This window comes from Erinaceus europaeus, chromosome 3 (assembly GCF_950295315.1).
Source record: "Erinaceus europaeus chromosome 3, mEriEur2.1, whole genome shotgun sequence".
NCBI classification, from domain to species: domain Eukaryota; kingdom Metazoa; phylum Chordata; class Mammalia; order Eulipotyphla; family Erinaceidae; genus Erinaceus; species Erinaceus europaeus.
Genome location: NC_080164.1, coordinates 179859445 through 179884842, shown reverse-complemented (window position 1 = coordinate 179884842; position 25398 = coordinate 179859445). Strand labels below are relative to the sequence as shown.

The 25398-nt window shown below is 43.3% G+C and overlaps 1 protein-coding gene across 4 annotated transcripts in view; it reads right to left on the bottom strand.

Annotated features, from left to right (window-relative positions):
- The window catches only part of RAB28 (RAB28, member RAS oncogene family), a 141800-nt gene that overhangs the window by 7923 nt on the left and 108479 nt on the right, over window positions 1-25398 (bottom strand). For 2 of the 4 annotated variants that reach the window (XM_060188327.1, XM_060188329.1), the window contains one exon: window positions 25083-25331. The exons of 1 other annotated variant lie outside the window; for it this stretch is intronic. In XM_060188327.1, coding sequence (XP_060044310.1) covers window positions 25098-25331 — 234 coding nt within the window. In that variant the 3' untranslated portion in view covers window positions 25083-25097. Of the gene's footprint in view, window positions 1-16801; window positions 16871-25082; window positions 25332-25398 lie in introns of those variants that run through there. One more of the 4 variants, XM_060188330.1, reaches the window with a different exon arrangement.

Below are 25398 nucleotides of genomic sequence, written 5' to 3'. Positions count from 1 at the left end.
GACTTATGAGAATGAGGCCAGGTGATGGCACACCTGGTTAAGCACACACATTACAGTGTGCAAGGACCCAGGTTCAAGCCCCTGGTTCCCACCTGCAGGGGGCAAGCTTCACAAGTGGTGAGGCAGGGCTGCAGGTGACTATCTCTTTCCTTGTCTGTTCCCCCTCCCCTCTCAATTTCTCTCTGTCTCTCTTCAATAATATAAATACGTAAAAATATATTTAAAGAAGTGTTGTATGCTTTACATTGGGTTCTAGTTCTCCCCCGCCAAGAGAATTAGATCAGTCCTGTTAATTTCGCGGGCCCGCTTGGCCCCGCCCCTAGGAAACCTGCCAGAGTTCCAGAGTGACAGAGTTCCTGAGTTCAAGAGTTAGAGAGAGTGCTTGCGAGAGGGTTCCAGAGTTTCAGAGTAAGAGAGAGTGCTTGCGCCGCCGCAAAGAGACAGCAGAGTTCTATTTGGTGATTAGTTTGTCTTAGTTTATGAATCGTTGTTCCTGAATAAAGAAATACAGCTTCCCTGCCCAGCCATTGTCTCCGTATCTCTGTTACCCGCCCGTGAAGCTAGCCCGGCCAGCAAAAGCCTCCGAAAATTTTAACAACAAATGGCGCCCACGTGGACCTGACCTGCGCATCTCTCAGATAAGTAAAGACAATTTGGCTACCTATGCACTATGACCTTCTCTTCTGCTTGTGAAGAGATCTCCAAAGGCCTCTGCTCTTTCTTCATGAGACTGTTTCGCTGTTTCTGGAACATTTATCTCTGGACCACTCTGTGGTTCCCACTCACTCGGGCAAATTCAGAACAGTCAGCGGGAAGAGCCAGCGGGCGGGAGGCAAGGTGCAGAGCTGCTGTTTCCACCTGGTTAAACAGCCAGCCAGCCAGCTGCGCCCAGACAACCCCGCGCACTGCGCCCCCAGCCCCGCAGCCCCGCATTCCGCAAGAGGCCGAAGCCAGCACACAAGAGCCCCAAGAGCCCCACAGCCTGCAGGAGGCTGACGCCAACATGCTGGAGCCTGATGCCAACACGCTGGAGCCCGATGCCAACACGCAAGAGCCCGAGGCCAGCCCACAGGAGCCGGCTCTCCACTGCGTGGCGCAGGGCACTGGACGCGTGATCCCTCCACACTGCTCGGCCACTGCGAACAGGGCAGCAGACATGTCAGGGCTATGGGGCAGGGCCACGGCGGCCTATCATGGCTGCCACCCCTGGGCACCTAGGCCCACACCTTCTACAAGCCTGGCCTGCCTGCCCTCTTGCTATGAATTCTGGAATGATCCTGGGCCTCCCGGACCCCCGGGCTCCCTGCCAAAACTGGGCACACAAGATCTCCAGCCGCTGGTCCGGTCTGAAGACAGACAAGCTGGAGTACGCAGAGATTTGTGCAGTGATCGCGACCTGCAATTCCTAAAAGTGAAGCTGCGCGGGAAGCCACCTCCGGATGGTGAACCCCCCCCAACAACTAAGACAGTATAGATTTAAATTCGTGTTTAAAATGACATGTCTTCGTAACAAAGGTTTCTCTCCTTGTGTATTAATGACCATGTTTATGTGTATGTTTAAAGTTTGGTAAACAGTAACTTTAAGGCTAAATTCTTACTAGACAAAGTTAAATGAAAAAGGTTTTCAATGTAATTCTCATAAAGATAAAATTAACTCACATTTAAAGTCTGAAAAAATTAGTTAACAATCAATATATTTTAACTAAGTTAGGCTAAACAAAAAGTTAAATAGACCTGTTGATATGTAAAACTCTCCATTACCTTCTCTATTAGAAATGGTAGATCGCACAATGGCTATGCTAATTATTCTCATGCCTGAGGTTTCCTTTCCTGACTCCATCTTGAATGGGTGTAACAAAAGGTTAAAAAGACGTTGTTGATATGTAAAAGTCTCAAGTTCCTTCTCTTTTAGAAATATGCTAATAACAAGTTTTGTTTCATAGTAAGTAAATTGCAGCCAGCTGCCTTTGGGACTCTAGGCCGTTCCCCGCCCCCATGCAAATGTCCTTCGAGAAAGTACACCCCCCAAAGGCAAGAAATGTTTTTTTTAAGCTGATAAAGTTTTGCATGCTGGTTCTTGTTACTTGCTTACATGTTTCTCCATGTTTGTGCCAGTTTCTCTTTTTAAAAATGCCTGTATGATATATGTTTCTGTTCACCCCACACCCTTGATACTGTAGCCATTTAGTTAAAAGAAAAGGGGGAATTGTTGTATGCTTTACATTGGGTTCTAGTTCTCCCCCGCCAAGAGAATTAGATCAGTCCTGTTAATTTCACGGGCCCGCTTGGCCCCGCCCCTAGGAAACCCACCAGAGTTCCAGAGTGACAGAGTTCCTGGGTTCCTGAGTTCCAGAGTAAGAGAGAGTGCTTGTGCCGCCGCAAAGAGACAGCAGAGTTCTGTTTGGTGATTAGTTTGTCTTAGTTTATGAATCGTTGTTCCTGAATAAAGAAATACAGCTTCCCTGCCCAGCCATTGTCTCCGCATCTCTGTTACCCACCCATGAAGCTAGCCCGGCTGGCTAGAGTCCTCCGAATTTTAACAACAAAGAAGACTTGTGAGAACTTGGTGGATGGGGGCCCTGCGGTGACACACCAGGTTAAGCTCACATAGCACAAAACTCTCTTCCTCTCTACCTCCCCCTCCTCTCTCAATTTCTCTTTGTCCTAGCCTATAAAAAGGAAAAGCTGGCCACCAGAAGCAGTGGATTTGTAATGCTGGCACCAAGCCTCAGTGATAACACTGGAGGCAAGAAACAAACAAACAAACAAAAACCATGGTGGTTATCTTTGGGAGATGGGAAGGTTGGGACACAGAATTTTGATGGTGGATGTGATGTGGAACTATATAGCTTCAACCTTACAATCTTGTAACCCACTATTAATCACACAAAAAAATGGAAAAAAAAAAAAAAAGAATAAGGAAACAGCTTCCTGTAGCTATGTCTGGGTTGTAGGTCTCAGCTGTTGACTAATTGTCTACTGAGCATCTTAGGGATGCCATGGAAAACTTAGCCCCAAAAGATACAGACAAGTTTTGTTTACTACTTGATGAATTCATCTCCATATGAGCAGACAAAAAGGGGTAGAAGGATCTTATAGGATAAAGAATAACACCCAAGATATGCCATGATTGACATCCAGGAGCCACTTGAACTTGGGGAGACATCTTTAAGACTCTGTTCTGAGATTCCTTGAGTGATGAACCATCTCTGGGTTAGACACAGATACCAAAGCACAGGTCTTCAGGCTAACAAGGCCTTATCTGATACACATTTATTGCCCTCGCACTTGGTTGGGGGGTGGTGGGTGAAGGCAGAGCTTGCAGAGGTAACCTTAGAATCACTGAAGATTTGCTTATTTCTTCGATGCTCAGACTCTGAGCATTTTGTTCATCTTTATACTAGAAGTGGGAATTGTGGCGACACAGTAGACCAGCAACCATGGAAGTACCAACACAGAGCTCGGCTGACGTCAGCCTTGGCGACAGCTGATCTGCACAGGTACATGGTGAACTGTGGGTGGATCCAGTCTGTGTGGGATCAACACGGCATTGTGAGTGGACTGAATAGACTTAAAAGCACAGCCAGCCGGAAGTCTGTTCTCTTTGACTGCTGCTTCTTCTCCTAGTCAGACGCATCTTGACAGAAGCTGTTCCAGGTGTCCGCCATGGCTACTTCTCCTAGGAACTGAACATGTGTGACTCAGCTAGACAGTAAACTCTAAGACTCCCCTACAGCCATGAGCAGCCTATACTTCGGCTGGTACTTGTTTATTTTGTGGGCCTGAACTTTTGATAACTATTCATGGACTTTATGGGCCTAGCGTACTCTTAGCCCCTGATGATAATTGCTTATTTTTCAGTACCTAAAATATGTGTCCCATACTTTTGTACTGCCCTAATAAACCTTGTATTGTTTAAACCCATGCCCAGTGCCCTGCAGTCAAACCTTTGTGTGCTGCTGCATAAAGCCCCTTTTTAAGTTTCGAGTTAGAGCTGTGATATCCTCCCTTCCCCATTACTGCAGTGCTATGAAGATTCTCCTACAGACCCAGTGTAATATCTTGAGTAGAACCGTTTGATCTCCCAGTCTTTTGAGCATTACAGTTGTCCTGGGGGAACGCAACAGGTGGAATGGCCAACTGGTAGATTCGTGATCCACTTTGATTCCCCATCAGATAAGAAGACTGTCCACAATGGACCAGGACTCCTAACATTCACGTTTTCTTCTTCCTTCTCTTCTCTTCTAACATCATATCCCTCTCATCCCACTTCACCTTCCACAAAGAAAGCCCTTAAATTTAATAATCCTGTCAATGACCTCTTTTGTTTCATAAGAGCTTGGTGAGACATTAAAACAAGTTCCCTACTAAGCTATCGTTCTATCTAGTTCCTTTCAGCTTGGGGGCGGCATCTGTTTATATAAAATATGGTCTAAGTTCCACCCTTGTGGAGAGTTGTTTTCTATCTATTTCAGGAAAAATTAATCCCTCCTTTCAGAATGAATTTCTCATTCAAAAGACAAAGCAAATTGGACAGTCAGGTAATTGTATAACAGACTGGAGCCTGGGAGTTGGGCAGTAGCGCAGCGGGTTAAGCACAGGTGACGCAAAGCATAAGGACTGGCATAAGGATCCCGGTTCGAGGCCCCAGCTCCCCACCTGCAGGGAAAGTCACTTCATCGGTGGTGAAGCAGGTCTGCAGGTGTCTTTCTCTCCCTCACTCTGTCTTCCCCCCTCTATCCATTTCTCTCTGTCCTATCCAACAACAACGACAATAATAACTACAACAATAATATAAAAAACAAGGGAAATAAATAAATAAATTTAAAAAAAATAAAAGATTGAAGCCTCTGGTCCCTAGGCAGTAAACAATGGGGGATCTGGCCAGTGGTGCACCTGGTTGAGTGCACACATTAACATGTACAAGGACTTGGGTCCAGGCTCCAGGTTCTCACCTATGTGCAGAGGGGCACTTTACTAGCAGTGAAGTAGGTCTGCATCCTTCTCTATATTCCTCTATCCTTCTCTATATTCCTCCCCGCCTCTCAATTTCTCTGTCCTATGAAATAAAAATGAAATTTATAAAAATGGATAAAATGACCACCAGGAGCAATAGATTCATAGTGGTGGCACTGAGTCCCAACAATAACCCTGATGGAAATAAATAAATAAATAACCAAACATGACTGAGACATGCCTAATCAGGACTCTCCTGAGCAACTGCTTCAAGGATACACAGTCACAGATGGCCAGGTGTCAATAAAGATGTATTGTGTGCAAACTACTTTTCACCCAGAACAGAATTACCTTTATTTACAAGAAAATAAACTGACAGCAAACTTACCAGCAGGTTGTACAGATAAAGTGAACCCAAACACAATCTGCTTTCCATAAAACCACAAACACATTTTCCTTCCAGACTGAGAACTTGAAGCATACTTGTGTGGATAAAACAAAACAAAACAAAACACAAGTGTTCCTGTATAAAAACCAAATGTTCTAGCTTCTTACATTAGAAGAAGTTGGACCTTTGCTGGTAAGACACCACTGGCTCTTAATCTTTGTGATCACAGGCTCTTTGAATTTATCTTTTGGCTCAATACTACACACTCACACATGCATAATTTTGCCACCCCAAAGTTAATTTTTTTATTTGTAATTAATAGTAGGTCAGATTACAATTCCACACTACACTCAGTGGAGTTCCTTTTTTTGTTTTTTTCATTTCAGACAGACCAACAGAGAGAGAGAGAGAGAGAAGTGAGATACATACCATAGTGTTGTGAGGATAAGAGAAGCAGGTTCCCACTCTCTTAGCGAAGACCTAGTGGCTTACTGTGCACCAAGGGAAAGCAGGTACCTAGACTCAGTGTAGTGTGTTACAGTTCTTGGGGAAACCCTATTGAGTTTTCTAGCTCCTGGTCCATCACAGTAGCTACTACAGAACAGTCAGTAAGCCCCCATGAGCCAGGGAACACAATCTTTATTTGCAGAGAAGAAAGCAGAAGAAATACATACTTGTGCAGATCACCACAGACGATTGTGGCTTACCATCATCAAGTACTTCTACAATTTGTTGGCAGAGGCCCCCACACCTGTGCTCAACTAATGTTTGACAAGGGCTCCCAAGCCATCAAATGATGTAAGGAGAGCCTATTCAAGAAACGGTGTTAGGGAAACTGGGGTTGAAAGGTGCAGAGGAGCGGCCAGATGGTGGCACACCTGGTTAAGTGCACACATTACAATGAGCAAGGACCCAGGTTCAAACTCCTGATTGCCACCTACAAGGGGAAAGCTTCAAGAGTGGTGAAGCAGTGCTGCAGGAGTCTCTCTGCCTCTATCTCCAGCGCTGCAGGAGTCTCTCTGCCTCTATCTTGACTGCTCTCTCTATAATAAACATAAATAATTTTTAAAAGAGTGCAGAGGAGAGGCCAGGTAGTGGCATGCCAGGTTAAGTGTCCCCAACTGCAGAGGGCAAGCTTCACGAGTGGTGAAGCAGGGCTGCAGGTGTCTCTCTGTCTCTCTCCCTCTTCATCACCCTCTTCCCTCTCAATTTCTTGCTGTCTCTATCTAATAAATAAAGATAAGAAAAGAATTTAATAAAATAAAAATAACAAAAAGATAAGAGAAGAAAAAAAGGAAAGAAAAGAAAAAAGGAAATACACAGAGGAATGAACCAGACCACCAAATTTCATCATATATGAAAGTTAACTCCAAATGACCTACCCATGCATGAAATAATCTACCAAGTGACCGAGGCTGCTGAAGTCTTTCCCAGACAGCAAAATTTCCTGCCCATTCAGTTTGTGTGATGGTTGGAGAGTAAGATGATTTTACTATTATTTTACCTTCCTATGCATTGAGGCTCTAGTACATGTTAAATGTTAGCTTCTGCAAAGGTAAATATCACAAGCCATTAGTCAGTAGCAACCATTAACAAACAGACCGAGGGTAATGACTACATAGGATTCACAACGACCTGCCTAGAATTATTGGCCACAGACGATGGACAAGTGACATTTGGCTCTTAGACTTGGAGTTCAAGCAAGTCATTTTTCCCCGTCTGAGCTGTTTCCTTGTTTATACAGTATAAAGTTTGGACATATTTCCAGAGGTCTTTTCACTAACAGATCTGTTCAATTAACTATGAGTGCTTCTTCCATTTTTTATTACAATGCTATTTAAAGCCAAGTCCAAAGAGAAAATATTTCTTCCATGAGAATTGCCTTCCCCCATTTGTGAGATCCAGGATTATACAGACTGACTTTGAGTTCTCCGTGGAGCTGTTTATTAGGATAATATGCAGAAGAGCTTAGCAGAATAATTCATGCAGTCCATTCGCTTCTAATAGCTGTTCTTTGAGTTATTCTAGGAAGACGTCAAACTCAATTAAGTTCTCTGGATGCAATCTTGCAGGGCAATGAATATGCATTGTGTGTGTGTGTGTGTGTGTGTGTGTGTGTGCACTGCACATATACTACACATATTTAATATCAAACTGTTTAAGACCAAATGCCAAAATACATGAGGATATTCTCACTAGAGGGACAAAATTTAAAGCTTTTTGTTGTAGTTGTTTGTTTTTAACTAGAGCACTGCTCAACTCTGGCTTACGGTGGTGCTGGTGATTGAATTTGTGACCTTTGGTGCCTGAGGCATTAAAGTCTTTTTTGCATAACCATTATGCTATCTCCCCAGTCTAAAGGATAAAAATTTAAGTCTTGCAATTTTTCTAGATGGCATTAAGGGAGGAACCCAAGATGTCCCGCATGCATAATAACACTGGGAAGCACCCTTACCAAACCACTTTCTTATTCTTTATTTGACAGAGAGAAAAGTGATAGAGGAGACACCACAGCACTACACCACCATTCCTGGAGCTGTTGCTGGGCTCTGGGGCTCAACCCAAGCTGTGGTAAGGCATGTTCTCTACCAGTTGAGCCATCTTTAGTCTACAGAACTCATAGTCTGAAGCTTAGAAATACCTTTACGCAAAAAAAAAAAAAAAAAAAACTTCTGCATGGAATACTGCTCAGCTATTAAAATAAGTGATGAGCTCACCTTCTCCACCTCATCATGGATGGAGCTTGAAGGAATCATGTTAAGTGAGAGAAGCCAGAAAGAGAAAGATAACTATGAGATGATCTCATTCATGGGAAGAACTTAATAAATAAGAACAGAGAGGGTAAACACAAAGTAAGAATTTGGACTGGTTGGCTACATTGCATGAAAGCAGAGAACTCTGGGAAGGGAGCCAGGGGTGTGGGGGTTGGGTCCTGGTGCACAGTAATGAATGTAATCTGGGGGTGAAAGTATTTTGCAGACACTTATGATAGCAAGATGGGAAATTGTACCCATGAGTTAACAACTATTATGTAAACCATTAACCTCTCCCACCACTGCCCCCTGAAATATATATATATACCCTTGAACTGAAATCACCTCAAAGAACAAAATGGGAAGGTGGGAAACTGTAGCCAAAACATAGTTTTTCTCTTGGAAATGCTGCCATGGAATCCGAGCCTCAGCCATACCCATCCTGAGATCTATTCACTGTTGACAATGATAGAGACACATTTGGGCATTAATTAGTTAATTAATAAGGAAGAAAATAAGAGTGAGTAAAAACATACTTGTGAGTAATCTCTTTGATACATTTTGATCAGATTAACATGTTTACCTCAAAGGAGTAGAGTTTATGCTACCAGTCACCCGAAGCCAACAGTCACAGCAACAGTTAAATTTGGTGCATGGGAGTCTAGTCTCAGCCGACCTGAAGCAGACACCGGTGAGCCGGTAACTATCAGGGACCCCGTGAAAGCTGTGGCAAACAGTACCCAGAAGATTGACTGCTCATGAATCCACAGTAGTCAAAAAACAAGGTTCAAGCTATTCAACTCTCCAGAAAGACTAGTTCTGTGATTTGGTTGATGGTGTGTGGAACAGAGCTGTAGATCGTAGGCATGAGGTCTTGAGTTCAATCCCAAGCACCTCAAATGCCAGAGTGATGCTCTAATATCCCCTCTCTCTCTCATTCTCTCTCTCATACATAATCTTTTCAAAACAGGAAGCAAGCTCCTAGAGGGACCCATTTCCCACAATTCTCAAGCCATTTAGGAGACCTTGAGGAGTACTTGGAGGATTGAGTTTCTTCCTTCTCTTCCACATACTCTTCTGGTAAAACCAGATCTATTTTTATAATCTGGCACATATTATGCAGGAAGAAAAGTAATGCTTCACCTCCAGATGGTACAGCCTCCACAGCAGAAGTGCCAATAATTAAAAAAAAGAAAACAGGGCCTTGCCCCCAAAATGGTCAGAAGATCATGAGAACATGGCACATTTGAATTGTTTTATACCAGCTCAGGCCCTCTACCCAGGATGAATTATAAATTCAAACTATGACCAGCTGCCAGATTTCCAACTCTTCTCTGTCTGGATTCTCTGTTTCTGAAACAATGCTACACCATCTGCAGGAAGACCTTTAACTGACACCTCCACTCATTGCCAAGGTGATGAAATGAGATCAGAATATTCCAGAGACATGTCAGTGATGATATTTGAAATTAATATTGCTACAAGTGGGACTTGTGATGCTTGAAAACCTTGGACCTGAAGGACGAGAAGGGTTATTCCATGTGTATACTGGTGACTTAATACTCTAAACTTTACAGTTAGCACTGTTACCTGTTATTCAAGAATCCATTCTGTATACAACTCAACAACTAAAGCCAGATAACCTGGTTAAAAAAGGGACAAGAGCCCTGGGTAGATCTATCTCCAAAGAACATATAAAAGTGTCTCAGACAGCTTAGTGGCTAAGCAAAAGACTTTCATTCCTGAGGCACCAAGATCCCAGGTTCAATTCCCAGCACCACCATAAGCCAGAGCTGAGCAATATTCTGGTCTTTCTCTCTCTTTGACTAAAAAAATAAATAAAGTATTTTTTTAAAGACAGAGATGGCCAATAAGTGCATGAAAAAATTTTCAGCTTTCATATTCACTAAGGAAATGCAAATCAGAGACACAATGAGATACTGCTTCACAAAAGAAAAAAATGGATAAACAAAAACAGAGTATATATGTACCATGAAATATTATTTGATCATAAAAAGGAATTAACTACTACAGCCTTGGCTGGATGTTGAAGATACTATAACAAGCAGAATAAATGAGATCCTAAGGACCAGAAACTATATGACTCTTTGTAGGTAGGTCTAGAGTAGTGAAATCCATAGACACAGAAGGTAGAATGCTGCATAATGGTGGTTAGGACAGGTTACAGGAAGGGGAAATGGAGAGGGTAAAAGAGATGGTTGACTTGCCTTCCACATAGAGCAGCAGTAGTAGGGATTGCCCCACTCTCCAAAGGGAGGCTGGGTAGTCTTGTTCTATGACTTGAGGAAGATTGGTCCTGAAATGAGTGCAGTCTAGAATGTTCCCAGATGTGGCCATGAACTGTGAGTTCAGACCAATAAGGATTCAGAGGTCACACAAGGTCCTTTGGTAAATTAAATATATAGATGGGCCCTAGGTCAGGTGGATGGGGTAAACAGTTAATTTTCTTCATAGATTTTTTTTTTCAAGAATGGGAGCTACTCTCTGCCCTACCTACTTTCTAGCCCCTTTCCTTCTTTGACTCCATCTTCTCAGACAATATTTTTGTTCAACTCCATATTAGCTATCAAACTCAAGCAAAAAATTATGATAGTTGTGGGCCCTTAGGAACATACCTAAAATGGACTTCCTACCTTCTTTCCACCAAAGATCCCTGTTCTCATCTGCTCCATTCCTTTCTGTTTCTTTTTTCTTTTTCTTTTTTTGTTTGTTTGTTTTTTGTTTTTTCTTTTCTTCCTGCTAGTTTCTCTGACTTCACAGATGCAGGCTGTGGCTTTTTTTCCCCTCTAGGGTTATCGCTAGGGTTCAGTGCCTGCACTCACGAAAGACATGTCTCTGATATCTGATTACTGTAAAAAATGGCGACTAATCCCTAGCACTGCAAAAATGGTGTCATCTGTTTTCCATCTACACCATGCCTTGCGTGAGCTTAATGTGCAGCTTGGCGATACGAGAATCCAGCATGAAGCCCAGCCAGTCTATCTTGGCGTTACTCTCGATCGCACTCTGTCATTTCACAAACATCTCATAAAAACTGCAGCAAAGGTGGGCAAGAGGAATAACATCATTGCAAGACTGGCCAGCTCCTCATGGGGTGCGAGCGCTTCCACACTACGATCATCATCTCTGGCATTATGCTATTCCACTGCAGAATACTGTGCTCCAGTATGGTTCCGTAGCCCCCATGTCCACTTGGTCGATTCCAAATTATATTCCTCCATGAGGATAATTTCTGGAACCACCTGTTCCACCCCGGTTCCATGGCTGCCAGTTCTTAGCAACATCGCCCCGCCAGATATTCGTTGGGATGCGGCATCATCTAAGTTCATTTCCCAAGTCTACGCTCGACCAGACCTGCCAATATACGCGGATATCTTCGCCCACCCTGTCCAACGCTTGACATCTAGTCACCCAATCTGGTCCCCTACGCCTACACTGAACTTCTCTGTTCCAGACTCTTGGAAACAGAGTTGGCAGTCAGCTGAGGTAAAAAACAAACACCTCGTCACAGACCCCTGCAAGTGTCAACCCGGCTTTGACCTAGCATGTTATGATTGGGTCCTCCTCAATCGCTATCCAACAGGCCATGGCCGGTGCACCGCTATGTGCCATCGCTGAGGAGCCAGAGACGACCCGAACTGCCCCTGCAGCTACAGACAGACTATGACCCACATAGTCAACGACTGCCACCTCTCCAGATTCAAAGGAGGTCTCGAAACTTTACATCAGGCTCAACCTGACGCTGTTGACTGGCTACGGAAGAAGGGCAAACGCTAGAAGAAGAAAGTGCCTGCACTACAAATTCACTGCTCCTGGAGGCCGTTTTTTCCCATTTTGTTGCCCTTGTTGTTGTCATCATTGATGTTGTTGTTGGATAGGACAGAGAGAAATTGAGAGAGGAGGGGAGACAGGGAGGGAGAGAGAAAGACTGTCACCTGCAGACCTGCTTCACCACTTGTGAAGCAACTCCCCTGAAGGTGGTGAACAGAGGCTCAAACCAGGATCCTTACGCTTTGCGCCATGTGCGTTTAACCCGCTGCGCTATCGCCCAACCCTACCCCGTTCCTTTCTGGTTCCTATCCATTAATCATTTTGTCACACTTTATATCTTGCCTACTCTGAGCCACCAAGTTGCAGACACTGTCATGATTCCATCCTGACTTCCCTGGGCAGACGACCTCACCAATATGTCCTGAAACTTCACCTCTCCAGAGCCCCTGCCACTCTAGGGAGAGATAGATAGAAACAGGCTGGGGGAGGGGGGCAGGTATGGATCCACCTGCCAATACCCATGTTCAATGGAGAAGCACTTAAAGAAGTCAGAACTCCCACCTTCTGCACCCCAAAAAGAATTTTAATCCATACTTCCAGTGGGGTAGAAATTATAGCATGAAGATGACCAGAGGGCTCTGAACTCCAACTCCATCAGGAACCAGAGAGAGGAGGAGGAAAAGGGGAGGGCCATTTGGATGTAGTAATAGGTATATGTGTGACTTGGAAAGGAAGATAAAGTGAGACTTTAAAAGGAGGAAGCAAATATATATAAATACACACAGATAGTTGTAGAAATAAGAGTCAACCCATATCTGTAACCTTAGGAGAACTGCAGTAGCTTACAGTGGAGGGGTTGAGAGATCCAGAACTCTGGTGGTGGGAACAGTGTGGTTTCACTGTCATCTTAGAATTTTTTATTTAATTAATTTGTTTGTTTATTTGCCTCCTCAGTTATTGCTAGGGCTCAGTGCCTGCAATATGAATCCACTGCTCCTGGCAGCCATGTTTTTTCCATTATTGTTGCTGTTGCTATTTTTGGATAGGACAGAGAGAAATGGAGAGAGGAGGGGAAGACAGAGAGGGGGAGAGAAAGACAGACACCTGCAGACCTGCTTCAGCTCTTGTGAGGCAATCCCCCCCCCCGCAAGTTCAAGCCTAAGGCTTGAACCTGGATCCTTGCACTAATCCTTGAGCTTTGTACTATGTGCACTTAACCCGATGCACTACCTACCATCCATACCTACATCCATTTTGTAAATCCATATTAAATCATTAATAAAAAGCAAATAATAAAAATTAGGTGGTTGAATAACAGTAGTTTGTATACTTAATATCACTGAACTACACATTTACAAATGTCTAAAATGATAAGTTTTGTTATGTATCTTACCACTATTTTTAAAAAAGAATGCATACTTCCCTTATACCTCGTATCTTTGAACAATGGTCACCAAGTCCTCCTTTGGAGTCTTGGGCTTTTTTGTGGGCCCCATGCCATTGGTTAAGACGGATGTCCTGTCATCAAGCTGTGGTTTAAATCACCTTAATGAATAAAGTTTACGCTCCAAAGGCTTCCATTTGCAGACATGACTAAGTGGAGTCACAAAATTCTCTGCAAGTCAGGCTCCCACCACGTGGCAGAGAACAGGAAGGACTGAGAAAAATGGGACACAGGTGTCAAAATGTTAAGCCCCTGTCACCTCGGGTGGCTGAAAGGGCCATTAGAGGCACAAAGCCTCCTGGGCATTATGGGGGGTGGGGAATAGAGGGTGGGAGGGTCACAGCTCCTCAACTAGCTTCTCAGCCCACTCCGCTCCACCTCAGAGATGCTGGCTTCACTTCACAGCCCATGTGGCTTACAGAAAGAAGCAGCAGTCACACAAAAACCACACCACTCTATATGCATGTGAAGCCCTTGTTTACAGAGGCTCAAAAGGCAAGTTTCTTAGTCCAGAATAGCTCTTCTCTAAAAATTCCTTCCTGGGCCTTCTCCAACCTCAGAATTCTGTAGAGATGTCAAGTGTTTATCTGGTTCGCCCCCATTTCTGTGGCCAGCCAGGCCAGTGTGTATTCTTAGCTTCTGAATGTCCTTGAATCCTTTGACACACACCCCAGCCCACCCACCCGTAACTGATTTTCTAAGTTTCTTCTTGCTTGCTCTTAACTCATTTTTTTAAGTTTATTTCATGACCTAGAAATAGGTAGAAAGAGGTCAGTTGTCTACACCCATGCCCAACAAAGTAGCCATTACAGAAGCCAGCTTTTCCACCTTCTGCACCCCATAAAGAATTCTGGCCCATACTCCCAGAGGGGGAGAAATGATAAGGGATGATAACCAGGGGGCTGTGAATTCCAACTCCATCAGGATCTGGAGAGAGAAGAGGAAAGAAGGAAAGATATTTGGAAGTAGCAATAGGTATAGGTGTGATTTAGAAAGGAAGAGAAGTCAGGACCACAGAAGAAAATGGGAAAATATATAGATAATTATAGAAATAACAGTCTATGACCTTGGGAGAACCACTGCAGTTTCCAATGGAGGGAATGGGAATATAGAACTCTGGTGGTGAGAACAATGTAGAATTATAACCCTGTTATCTCATAATTTTGTAAATCAATTATTAAATCACTAAAATAAAATTTAAAAGAAGAAAGAACAAAGGAAGATAGAGAAGAAAGGAAGGAAGATAAAGAAGGAAGATATGGAAGGAAGGAAGGAAGGAAGGAAGGAAGGAAGGAAGGAAGGAAGGAAGGAAGGAAGATAAGGAAGGAAGGAAGGAAGGAAGGAAGGAAGGAAGATAAGGAAGGAAGGAAGGAAGGAAGATAAGGAAGGAAGGAAGATAAGGAAGGAAGGAAGGAAGGAAGGAAGGAAGGGAGGGAGGGAGGAAGGAAGGGAGGGAGGGAGGGAGGGAGGGAGGGAGGGGGGGAGGAAGGAAGGAAGGCAGGGAGGGAGGGTGGGAGGAAGGAAGGAAGGAAGGGAGGGAGGGAGGGAGGGGGGGAGGAAGGAAGGAAGGAAGGGAGGGAGGGTGGGAGGGAAAGAAGGATGGAAGGATAGAAGGAGTCAGAATAGCACTTTGGCGTATGTGGTGCCAGGGACTGGGACCTCATGTTTGAAAGTTCAAAGGTTTACTATTACACCACTTCCTGGGCCACATTGTTTTTTACTTTTATTTTGCTTCACCTATTTGTCCCAAAGGTGGATGAAACATGTATAGCTATCAAGCTGAGCAAAATACAAACAATCCAGACTAAGGAAGAAAGGGGAGAAAAATTAATTTTTATTAGTGATTTAATAATGATGAACAAGATTGTAAAATAACAGGGGTACAATCCCACACAATTCCCACCACCAGACTTCCCTGTCCCATCCCCTCATTGGAAGCTTCCCTGTTCTTTATCTCCACGAGAGTATGGACCAAAATTCTTTATAGGATGCAGAAGGTGGAAGGTCTGGATTCTGTAACTGCTTCTCCCCTGGACATAGACATTGGCAGATGGATACATACCCCCAGCCTGTTTCTGTCTTTCCCTAATGGGGTAGGGCTCTGGAGAGGTGAGGTCCCAGGACACACTGATGAGTTTTTCTGCCCAGGGAGGTCACTACTTGCAAAGCTTTCCCCCTGCAGGTGGGAACCAGGGACTTGAACCAAGGTCCTTGCTTATTGTAGCATGTGTGCTTAACCAAGTGTGCCACCTCCCTGCCCCTGAAGTACTTTTTAGAGCCTCCTGCCCTTCTGACGTTTTAATTTTAGTCTAGCAAGGGTAACTGCAAACTTCTGCCTATAAGACAGTAAATGTGTATTGCGTTGTAATCAGTGTGTGTGTGTGTGTGTGTGTGTGTGTGTGTGTGTGTGTGTGTGTGTTAAGTTTGCAGTACTTGTTACAGCAGTAATTGGAAACTAATAGTGTTGTTTGCCGAACAGTTAAACATCACTGTTTTTGTGTGTTTTCTGGTGGAAAAGTAAAGCTTGGAGGGTGGCAGTCACCTTGTAATCTTATTTCCACACTCATGAGAAGGGCTCCTGTTAAGGTTGACTGAGTAGAGACTCTGGGTTCCTGGTGATGTTGTGGAGTTCCTATCCCAGAACATCTGGTTGTGTGAGACAAACAAAACACACCATGTCTAAGTCAATAGAGTAGGACTTTGTGCATTGGTGTGCCAGAGCTCACTCAACAATCTCCTGAGAGAGAATTATTAAACATTCTGGGACTTTGTGAGCCAGTTGTTACTTATGAACATTCATAGTAATTCAGTAAAGCAATTTTATAATCTAATAACCTATATTAAAACGAGTGGAGGTGGTGGTGTAAGGACTAGGAGGTAGCTTCTTATGCCTTCCCATGCTCTAAAACATGGGTTGTGGGCCAAAGAACTAAACAGACAGTTTTCTTTCCTTTTTTTTTTTTATTTTGCAAAATTACATGTCAACGGGGTTTAAATTCACGCCATTCTCACCACCAGAGTTCTGAATCTTCAGTCTCCCCACTGCAATCCACCACAGTTCCCCTAAGGTTGTAGACAAGAGTTAACCACCATCTCTACAACTATCTGTCCACATTTATACATAATTGCCCCCTTTTTCTCCTGATTCAATCCTCTCTTCCCCTCCAAGCCACTCATGACAACATAACTACCTCCATATGTCCCTCTCATTTTCATTCTCTCTCTCTGGGTGCTCATGGAGCTAAAGTTCAGAGCCCTCTTATCTTCATCTTATCATTTCTCCCCTGCTAGGAGTATGGATCAAGGTTATTTTTAGGGTGTCGGAAGGTAGGAGGTCTGGCTTCTGTAATTACCTCTCCGCTGAGCATGGGCATTGGCAGGTCGATCCATAACCCTTGCCTGTTTCCATCTTTCCCTAGTGGAGCAGAGCTCTGGAGATGTGATAGTCCAGGACACATTGGTGAGGTCATCTGCCCAGAGAAGTCAGGGTGGAGTCATGGTAGCATCTGTAACTTGGTGTCTGGAAGGTGGCATGACCTTAGTTGAGACAAGACAGTTAGTGACCAGGAACCAAAAAATAGGATTAGAGCAGATAAGATTAGGAATTTTAGGGTAGAAGAAATCTAGAAACATTCTAGGTATGTTCCTGGGGGCACACAACTATGGTAGTTTTGCTTGAGTTTGATAGCTAGCCTGAAGTTGGATAAGAATATTGTCTGAGAGAATGGTGTCAGAGTAGAGAAAAGGGCTAGAAAGTTGGATTAGGGCAGAGAGTAGCTCCCATTCTTGAAAAAAAATCTGTGGCTAAAATAAACTATTGACCTCCATCTATATGACCCAGGGCCCATATATATTATTTACAGTTAGCACCAGAGCCTGTGTAACCTCTAGGTCCCTATTGGTCTGAGCTCACAGTTCATGGTCACAGCCGGGGACAGTGCAGGCTGCACTCATTTCAAGACCAGTCTTTCTCAAGTGGCAAGGCAGAATTACCCAGAGAAGGTAAACTAGGGCTGTCCCAACCGTCGTTGTTTTATGGTGAGGACAAGGTCCTGAAAGGACCCATACGATGCGGTTCTTTATAGAAGTGACCAGCGGTGGTGGAAGAAGGGATCCCTTAGAGGTCTATCATATGTGTGTGGGAATGCAAGGATTCGCTAACTAGGGCCCTAGAGAATGAGGTGGTGTGATAGTGACCAAAAAGACCATTATTAAGTAGGCTAGTCTCTTGCCCTTATCCAATGTTTGCAGTCCTCTCTTTATCTGATGATCTTAGACTTTCTCTCAGTTGTTTAGACATTGAGTATCATTTGTTGAGCCCAGCCAGAATTAGGTTTTTGGGATCTGTCTTCTTTGGGCCATTAACAGACATTTTTCTAAGGAAAATTGTCCACATGGTCCACAGACATATGATGAAATGTTCCACTTCACTTATCATTAGAGAAATACAAATTGAAACTATACTGAGATACTATCTCACACCTGAGAATGGCTGACATCAACAAACCAGGAAAAGACAGGTGCTGGACAGGTTGTGGGGAGATGGGAGCTCTGCTCCATTGCTAGTGGGAATGCAAACTGGGGCAGCCCCTTTGGAAGGCTGTATGGAGAGTCCTTAAACAAATAAACATAAAAGTACCTTATGATCCAGCAATATCACTCCTGGGCATTTATCCAGTGGACACTCAAACACGAATTAAAACAGACATAAGTACCCATATGCTCATAGCTGCACTATTCACAGCAGGCAAAGAGTGGAAGCAGCCTAAATTGTCACTAACAGATGACTGGCTAAAGAAGTTATGGGGTATATATGCCATGGAATACTACTCCGTGATCAAAAAAAAAAAGATGTTAGTGTGCTCTTTGGAACAAAATGGATGGAACTGGAAGTGATTATGCTTAGCAAACTAAGTGAAGAGATAAAAAGACAACTACCAGATGGTTTCTAGAAATGTGGAATCTAGAAATCTGACTTACATGAAATTACCAAAAACAAAACAAAAAAATCCAAACAAAACAGAAGTAAGCAAACTATTTGTAAGACTTGTCAGAACTCTGGTTGTTATCTTTGGGAGGTGGTAGGGTGGGGATACAGATTTTTAGTGGTAGTTATGGTGTGGCACTATACATTATAATCTTATAATCTTGTAACATACTATTAATAACTAGTAAATTTATTTTAAAAAGACATGCTCTACATGTTGTTGATCCAAGTTGAGGGAAAGGTCCTATGGAGGGCCCACAAAGGGGTCTATGTTGTTGTTCCTGATAGAGATAACTGGTAACAATGGAGAGAGAGATTTATTCGAGGTCTAGGTCCATCATGTCTGTTTGGGAATCTCAGGACTCCCTGACTAGGGCCCCAGCTGATGGAGTGGCCTGATAGTGACTAAAGAGTCATCATTAAAGTATGCCAGTATCTTGCCCTTACTCAACTTTTGCAGTCCTTGCATTGATAAGGTTAGCTTTGGAGTGAGTGAGAGAACTGTAATAGAAATAGGTGAGGAGGGTATCTAAGTCCTTTTTCCAGCCATGACATCATCTCCCCAGACAATAACTTGGATCCACCTGCATATCAGACTTCAGGCTCAGGGGAAAAAGAAAAAAAAAAACTAGTATAGCCACAGGTCCTTTGGAATATAACTAAAATATGCCTACTAGCTATCTACAAAATGAAGAACCCCCCCCAACTTTTCATGCCAGCCTTTGGGATCATGATTGGTCAACAATTTGTTTGGCTCTGTATATTAACCCTCTTTTCAGCCACCAGGTTCCAGATGCTAGCATGATGCCGACCAGATTTCCCTTGATAGACAACCCCATCAATATGTCCTAGAACTCCGCTTCCCCCAGAGCTCCATCCTACTAGGGAAAGAAAGAGGCAGGCTGGGAGTATGGATTGATCTGTCAATACCCATGTTCAGCGGGGAAGCAATTATAGAAGCCAGACCTTCCTCCTTCCACAATGACCTTGGGTCCATACTCCCAGAGGGTTAACGAATAGGAAAACTATCAGGGGAGGGGATGGGACATGGACTTCTTTTGGTGGGAATTGTGTGGAATTTTACCCCTCTTATCCTATGGTTTTGTCAATGTTTCCTTTTTATATAAATCAAAAAAAATAAATAAAGGCATGAGTTGGAAGCCTGTTACCACATGAGAGCACTATGAAGCTAGAGGAAGGCCAAAGAATGATGGCATCCTCCTGTGGTAATTTTCTATCTGCCTCTTTGAAATAAAAATAATGGAAAAGTTAAAAGAATGGGGGAAATTATCAGCCCAGGACAGTCTACAAATGAGACCCTGGTATGTCCAAAAATATAAACAGACAGAATTCTGAAAGGTGATGCATACCTAAAGTACACCAAATTCCTGAAATACTTTTAAGTTAAGCTATTTTCTACACTGAGAGGCCAGAACTGTGCCAGAACAGTGTAGAGACTATTGCCGAGTTTCTCAACTCTCTACTGAAGATCATAGTGGAATCTTCCCTCGATTCCATGTTCCCAGCTCCACATTCAACGGCATCTCCCTGATCAGTGGAAATCAGTCATGTTGTATTTCCATGGAAATTTGCAGGCACATCTAATCATGCTTTGATATTTTCCCCCTTGAAGTCAATCCTTAGTAATGTACATGGTTTTTGTCAATCCTTAGTAATCTACATGGTTTTTGTCACTTTGTGACCAAGTGTATTTTTCATTGATGCATCCCTGGCGTTCTTTATTGCTACTTACACTAAGAAGACCCACAGCCTTGTCAATTCAAATTAGATATGTAAAGAAATAGATTCTCCTTAATTTAAAAAAATAGATAAATAAATAAAAGAGGGGGCAGGTAGTGGTGCACCTGGTTAAGCAACACAGTACAGTACACAAGGACCCAGGTTCAAGCCCCTGGTCCCCACTTGCAGGGGGGAAAGCTTCACGAGTGGTGAAGCAGGTCTGCAGGTATCTCTCAGTTTCTATCCCTCTCTTATCTCCCTCTTCCCCTTTCTCTCTGTCTCTATCCAATAATAAAAAATAAATTAAAAAATAAATAGACTCTCCTCACTTCTCTTCAAATAACTGAGGTACCCAAACACTGGGAAAAGCTAATTCACTCTTATTATACCTCAAAGAATTCCTCCTTTACTGTGGAAAGGTTGACTTAAAAAATAAAAAAAATAACTACTCTACACAAGGAGAAACTGGAGCTCAGGGAAGAAAGTAACTGAAGATGCATGTTCAAATAGGGGTCACGGGCAGATTTGATCACGTTTTTATCCATGCTCACTCTCGGGCAACATAGTGTATTTTGAAGACTGCAGGCATTAAGTAAACATTTGTCGAATTACTGAACCAAAGTTAACTCTTGGTTCCAAAGAGCTGAGGACTCAAGATGTGCAAGACTCGTGTTCAAGATGCCTTTCACACCAGATGTGCAAAAGGCCTTGGCGCCAGGCTACTTCTCCTGAACATCAAAGCAAGTCCTGAAACACTTATGGTTAGAAGATTGAGTTTCATGAAAGTATTAAATTTATGTTTTTTTTCGAACAGCATCACTAGGGGGAGGCACCGTGGTCACAATGCTCTAATCTTGAAATAGACACAGAGTAATTTCCTGCGTTGCTGGTTGTTAGTCTGGCTCCCTGTCATCCCCCCCAGAGCTGGCGGAATTTCAATGACTCTAAAATTAATCTGTGGGACAGAGTTTGTCCAGTGCCTTGAAATGCTGAGAGCTTTGCTGTGGTCTCAAACTCAGAGCCTGGGTATGGGAATTCAGAAGGTCAAAGGTGAAGTCCCAATTCAATACCCACTGGAGAGTCATTTGGACAATCCTATAGAATTTTATATTGTGGGGGGGGATTATCCCCACAAATTATCTCCAATAAAGGAGTCACAATGATTTTTAAAAGAGACTTCAGAAAGTGTTCTAGAATGTTGACATTAACTGTGATCACATGAAGGTGTGGAGACTTTGTGGGCAGGTTTCAGTCATTTGCTTTAGATATTCCACAAGTTCATTAAGTTTATTTTGAAAATTAAAAAAAAATCAAGGTAATACAATACTCACTTGATGATAATGAAGTTTTCCTAAAGGCTATATATATAGTCCTCCTCCCCTTCCACTACCTCTACTAAGGTATTTACGGATCAGAGCTACAGAAAGCCATTCCCTGGCTTAGAAATCTTGCTCCTCTTTTTCAAGTGACACATGGTCATCACTTAGTTCTCACCTTTTCCTTCATAGACGTCCCCCTGGGGGATCTGAAGTTCGGTGCTGGCGTGAGAGGCAGCTTTGCTTTGGAACGTCCAACCTGCAGGAAAGCTTCTGTCCTCACCTCGGGGCAGCTGGCTGCCATGTCCGTTAAACCTGAAGTCAGCACAAGCTTGTTGGACACTCCACCTAAAGTTTTTCCTGATTCTGAGAAGGCAATCAAGATGGGAACTTTTAGTGGGAGAGTTCAGGGGTAGGAATGTACAGCTCTCTGTGGGGTTGGAGAGGGGCCCCAAATATTGAGAGCAGCTGTTGGCTTGAAGTCAATTGTTCTTGTTCCGTGTGGATGTTTCCACCTGTGCCCACCTTGTAATAACTATAAAAAGGTGGGACGAGAAGTGATCGAGGTCGCAGACTCTCCCTTTGCTTGGAAGGGTGTCGGCAGCTGAAGCTTAAGCTTCCCAATAAAGGCTCTTGCAACTGCATGTGATTCTGGTCTTCTTTGCATGAGATCAGGACTCAAATTTCTGGGCATAACACTCTCCACATCTTCTTATTAGGAGAAGGCTAGTATAAAGAAGAATTTGGGGGCTGGGTGCAGTAGCACACCTGGTTAAGCACACATATCAGCATTCACAAGGACTCAAGTTCCAGGCCCCGCTCCTCACCTGCAGCAGGGGAGGCTTCACAAGCAGTGAAGCAGGTCTGCAGGTATCTCTCTTTCTCCCTCCCTCTCTATCTCCTCTCCCTTCTCAATTTCTCTCTGTCCTTTTAAGTTAAACATAAATAAATAGAAAAGTTCACATATCACTATAGCATTTTAGATTTCCTAGTGCAAATTAAAGTGATGTAGTCTAGCAATCAGACAATAAGATTATGTCTAAAAACTCAGTGTACATTACTAACGTGACACAGAGACAGGAAGTGAGTTTATGGTGTTGGGGAAATGGGGCTAAAAGACTCAATGAAGGGAGGCTGCAAAGCTTCAATTAATAAAAAATGAAAAGGCACAATCTGCAAAGTACAATAAAGTAAAACAATGTAATGAATCTGGTGGAAACACCTACTACAGTTTAGGAAGCACGGTTCAACTTGAGTACGTTGATTCATTCTTACCTAGGTCATAACACTCCCATTCCGTGGCTCTGATGAAGCCCGGCCAGAGTATTTTAGAAGGCAACATGAGTCTGAGATTTTAGAAGAACCGAACTTTAATTTTTCTCCTGATGATGAAATTTTTGCTTTATCTCTCTGGGCCTCAACTTACTACTTAAAAAAAAATAGACTTCCTAACTTTATCCAAAAGGGAGACCCCAAATCCCATCTGCTATATTCTTACCTTCAGGTTCCTGAGTATTAAACAATCTGTCCTGCTTTATATCTTAATGCTTTTCAGAGACCAAATTACGGATGCTACCATGACACCAACTTGACATCCCTGGACAGACAACCTCACCAATGTATCCTGGACTCCCACCTCTCCAGAGCCCTACCCCACTAAGGAAAGACAGGCACAGGCTGTGAGTATGGATCCACCTGTCAACGGAGAAGCCACCATGAGGCCAACCTGACTTCCCTGAGCAGACAACCTCACCAATGTGTCCTGGAACCCCACCTCCCCTCTAGGGAAAGATAGAAACAGGCTGAGGGTATGTATCAACTTGCCAATGCCTATGTCCAGCAGAGAAACAATTACAGAAAGCAGACCTTCCACTTTCTGCACCCCATAATGATCCTGGCTCCATACTCCCAGAAGTATAAAGAATAGGAAAGCTTTCAATGGAGGGGATGTGGAACACATTGGTGAAGTCTTCTGCCCAGGGAAGTCAGATTGGCATCATGGTAGCATCAGCAACTTGGTGGCTGAACAGCATTAAGATATAAAGTAGAACAGATTGCTTAATAATCAGGAACTTAAATGGAAGAATATAGCAGATGAGGTTTGGAGTCTTCCCTTTAGAAAAAAATCTAGTAAGTCTATTTTTTTTTTAAGTGGCAAGTTGAGGCCCAGAGAGATAAAGCAAAATTTTCATCATCAGGTAGAAAAATTAAAGTTCGGTTCTTCTAAAATCTCAGACTCATGTTGCCTTCTAAATTATTTTGGCTGGGCTTCATCAGAGCAATAGAATGGGAGTGTTATGACCTAGGTAAGAATGAATCAGAGTACTGAAGTTGAAGCATGCTTCCCAAATTGCAATAGGTGTTTCAGTCTTGAGAGCAAACTCACAGCCAATGGTCTCTACATTTCATCTGATTTTTAAGTCATGGCCGAGGAGCAGAGAGCATCATAGCTAGGTGCCTGAAATATTTAGAAATTTTCATCTAGAAAATATAGTTGCATCAACTTCAACTCAAGCAATGATTGCCCAAGCTCAAGACTATCAATGGATTGCTTCCATTCTGTAGCTAACATTTCTCAACAGAATTCATTCTTATGACAGGATGGCCTGTGAGTCACTACCCATGAGTCTATATTGAACCTGAGATCTAAGTGAAATGGGAACATTTTCTCACCTAAATCACTGGGTTGCTTAACTATTCTGGTTGCAAGTAACTGAAACCTATATTTAATTGGCCTCGGGAATCTGAAGAGCTTCTTCTAAGCATTATGGGTAGCATTCAAGGTACTTGAGCTACAAGATATATTAAGATCAGGGAGTTTAATGTCATCAAAAACTCCTGTCTCTATCTTTCATTTTTAAGTCACCTTTCATTTCTTTCTCATATGATTCAACCCTAAATTTAAAAATCTTACAGAATGAACTAACTAACCATAGAGTTGGCCGGCTTAACTTAGAGGATGAGACACAATGAAATCCTGTCTGTCTCCACTTCCATTTAAGGATGGGAAGAGAGAAGCAGATAGGCACAGACTGTAGATTTAGTAAGTATTAGAAAAGGAGAGAAGGGGGAGTCAGGCAGTAGCGCAGTGGGTTAAGGGCACGTGGTGCAAAGCGCAAGGACAGGTGTAAGGATCCCAGTTCGAGTCCTCGGCTCCCCACCTGCAGGGGAGTCGCTTCACAGGCGGTGAAGCAGGTCTGCAGGTGTCTATCTTTCTCTCCCTCTCTCTGTCTTCCCCTCCTCTCTCCATTTTTCTCTGTCCTATCCAACAACAAAGGCATCAATAGCAACTACAACAATAAAACAAGGGCAACAAAAAGGAATGAATAAATATTTAAAAAGAAGAAAAGAAAGGGAGAGAAGGGCAAAAAGGGAGACAAGTCAGAATCCTTCCTCATGGAACCTCCTACTTAGAAAAGGTCAGTGATGGGAGCCGGGCAGTAGAGCAGTGGGTTAAGCACACATGGTACAAAGCATAAGGACTGGAGTAAGGATCTGGGTTTGAAGCCCTGGCTACCTGCCTGCAGGGGGGGGGGGGGTGTCAGTTCACAAGTGGTGAAGCAGGTCTGTAGGTGTCTGTCTTTCTCTCCCCCTTTATTTTTTTTTAAATTTATTTATAAAATGGAAACACTGACAAGACCATAGGATAAGAGGAGTACAATTCCCACCACTAGAGTTCTGTATCCCATCCCCTCCCTTGATAGTTTTCCTATTTTTAACTCTATGGTAGTGTGGACCCAAGGTCATTGTGGGATGCAGAAGGTGGAAGGTCTGGCTTCTGTAATTGCTTCCCCGCTGAACATGGGCATTGACAGGTTGATTCATACCCCCAACCTGCCTCTCTCCTTCCCCAGTGGGGCTGGGCTCTGGGGAAGTGGGGCTCCAGGATACATTGGTGGGGTTGTCTGCCCAGGGAAGTCCTGTTGGCATCATGGTAGCATCTGGAACCTGGTGGCTGAAAACAGAGTTAACATATAAAGCTATACAAATTGTTGATTAATCATGAACCTAAAGGCTAGAGA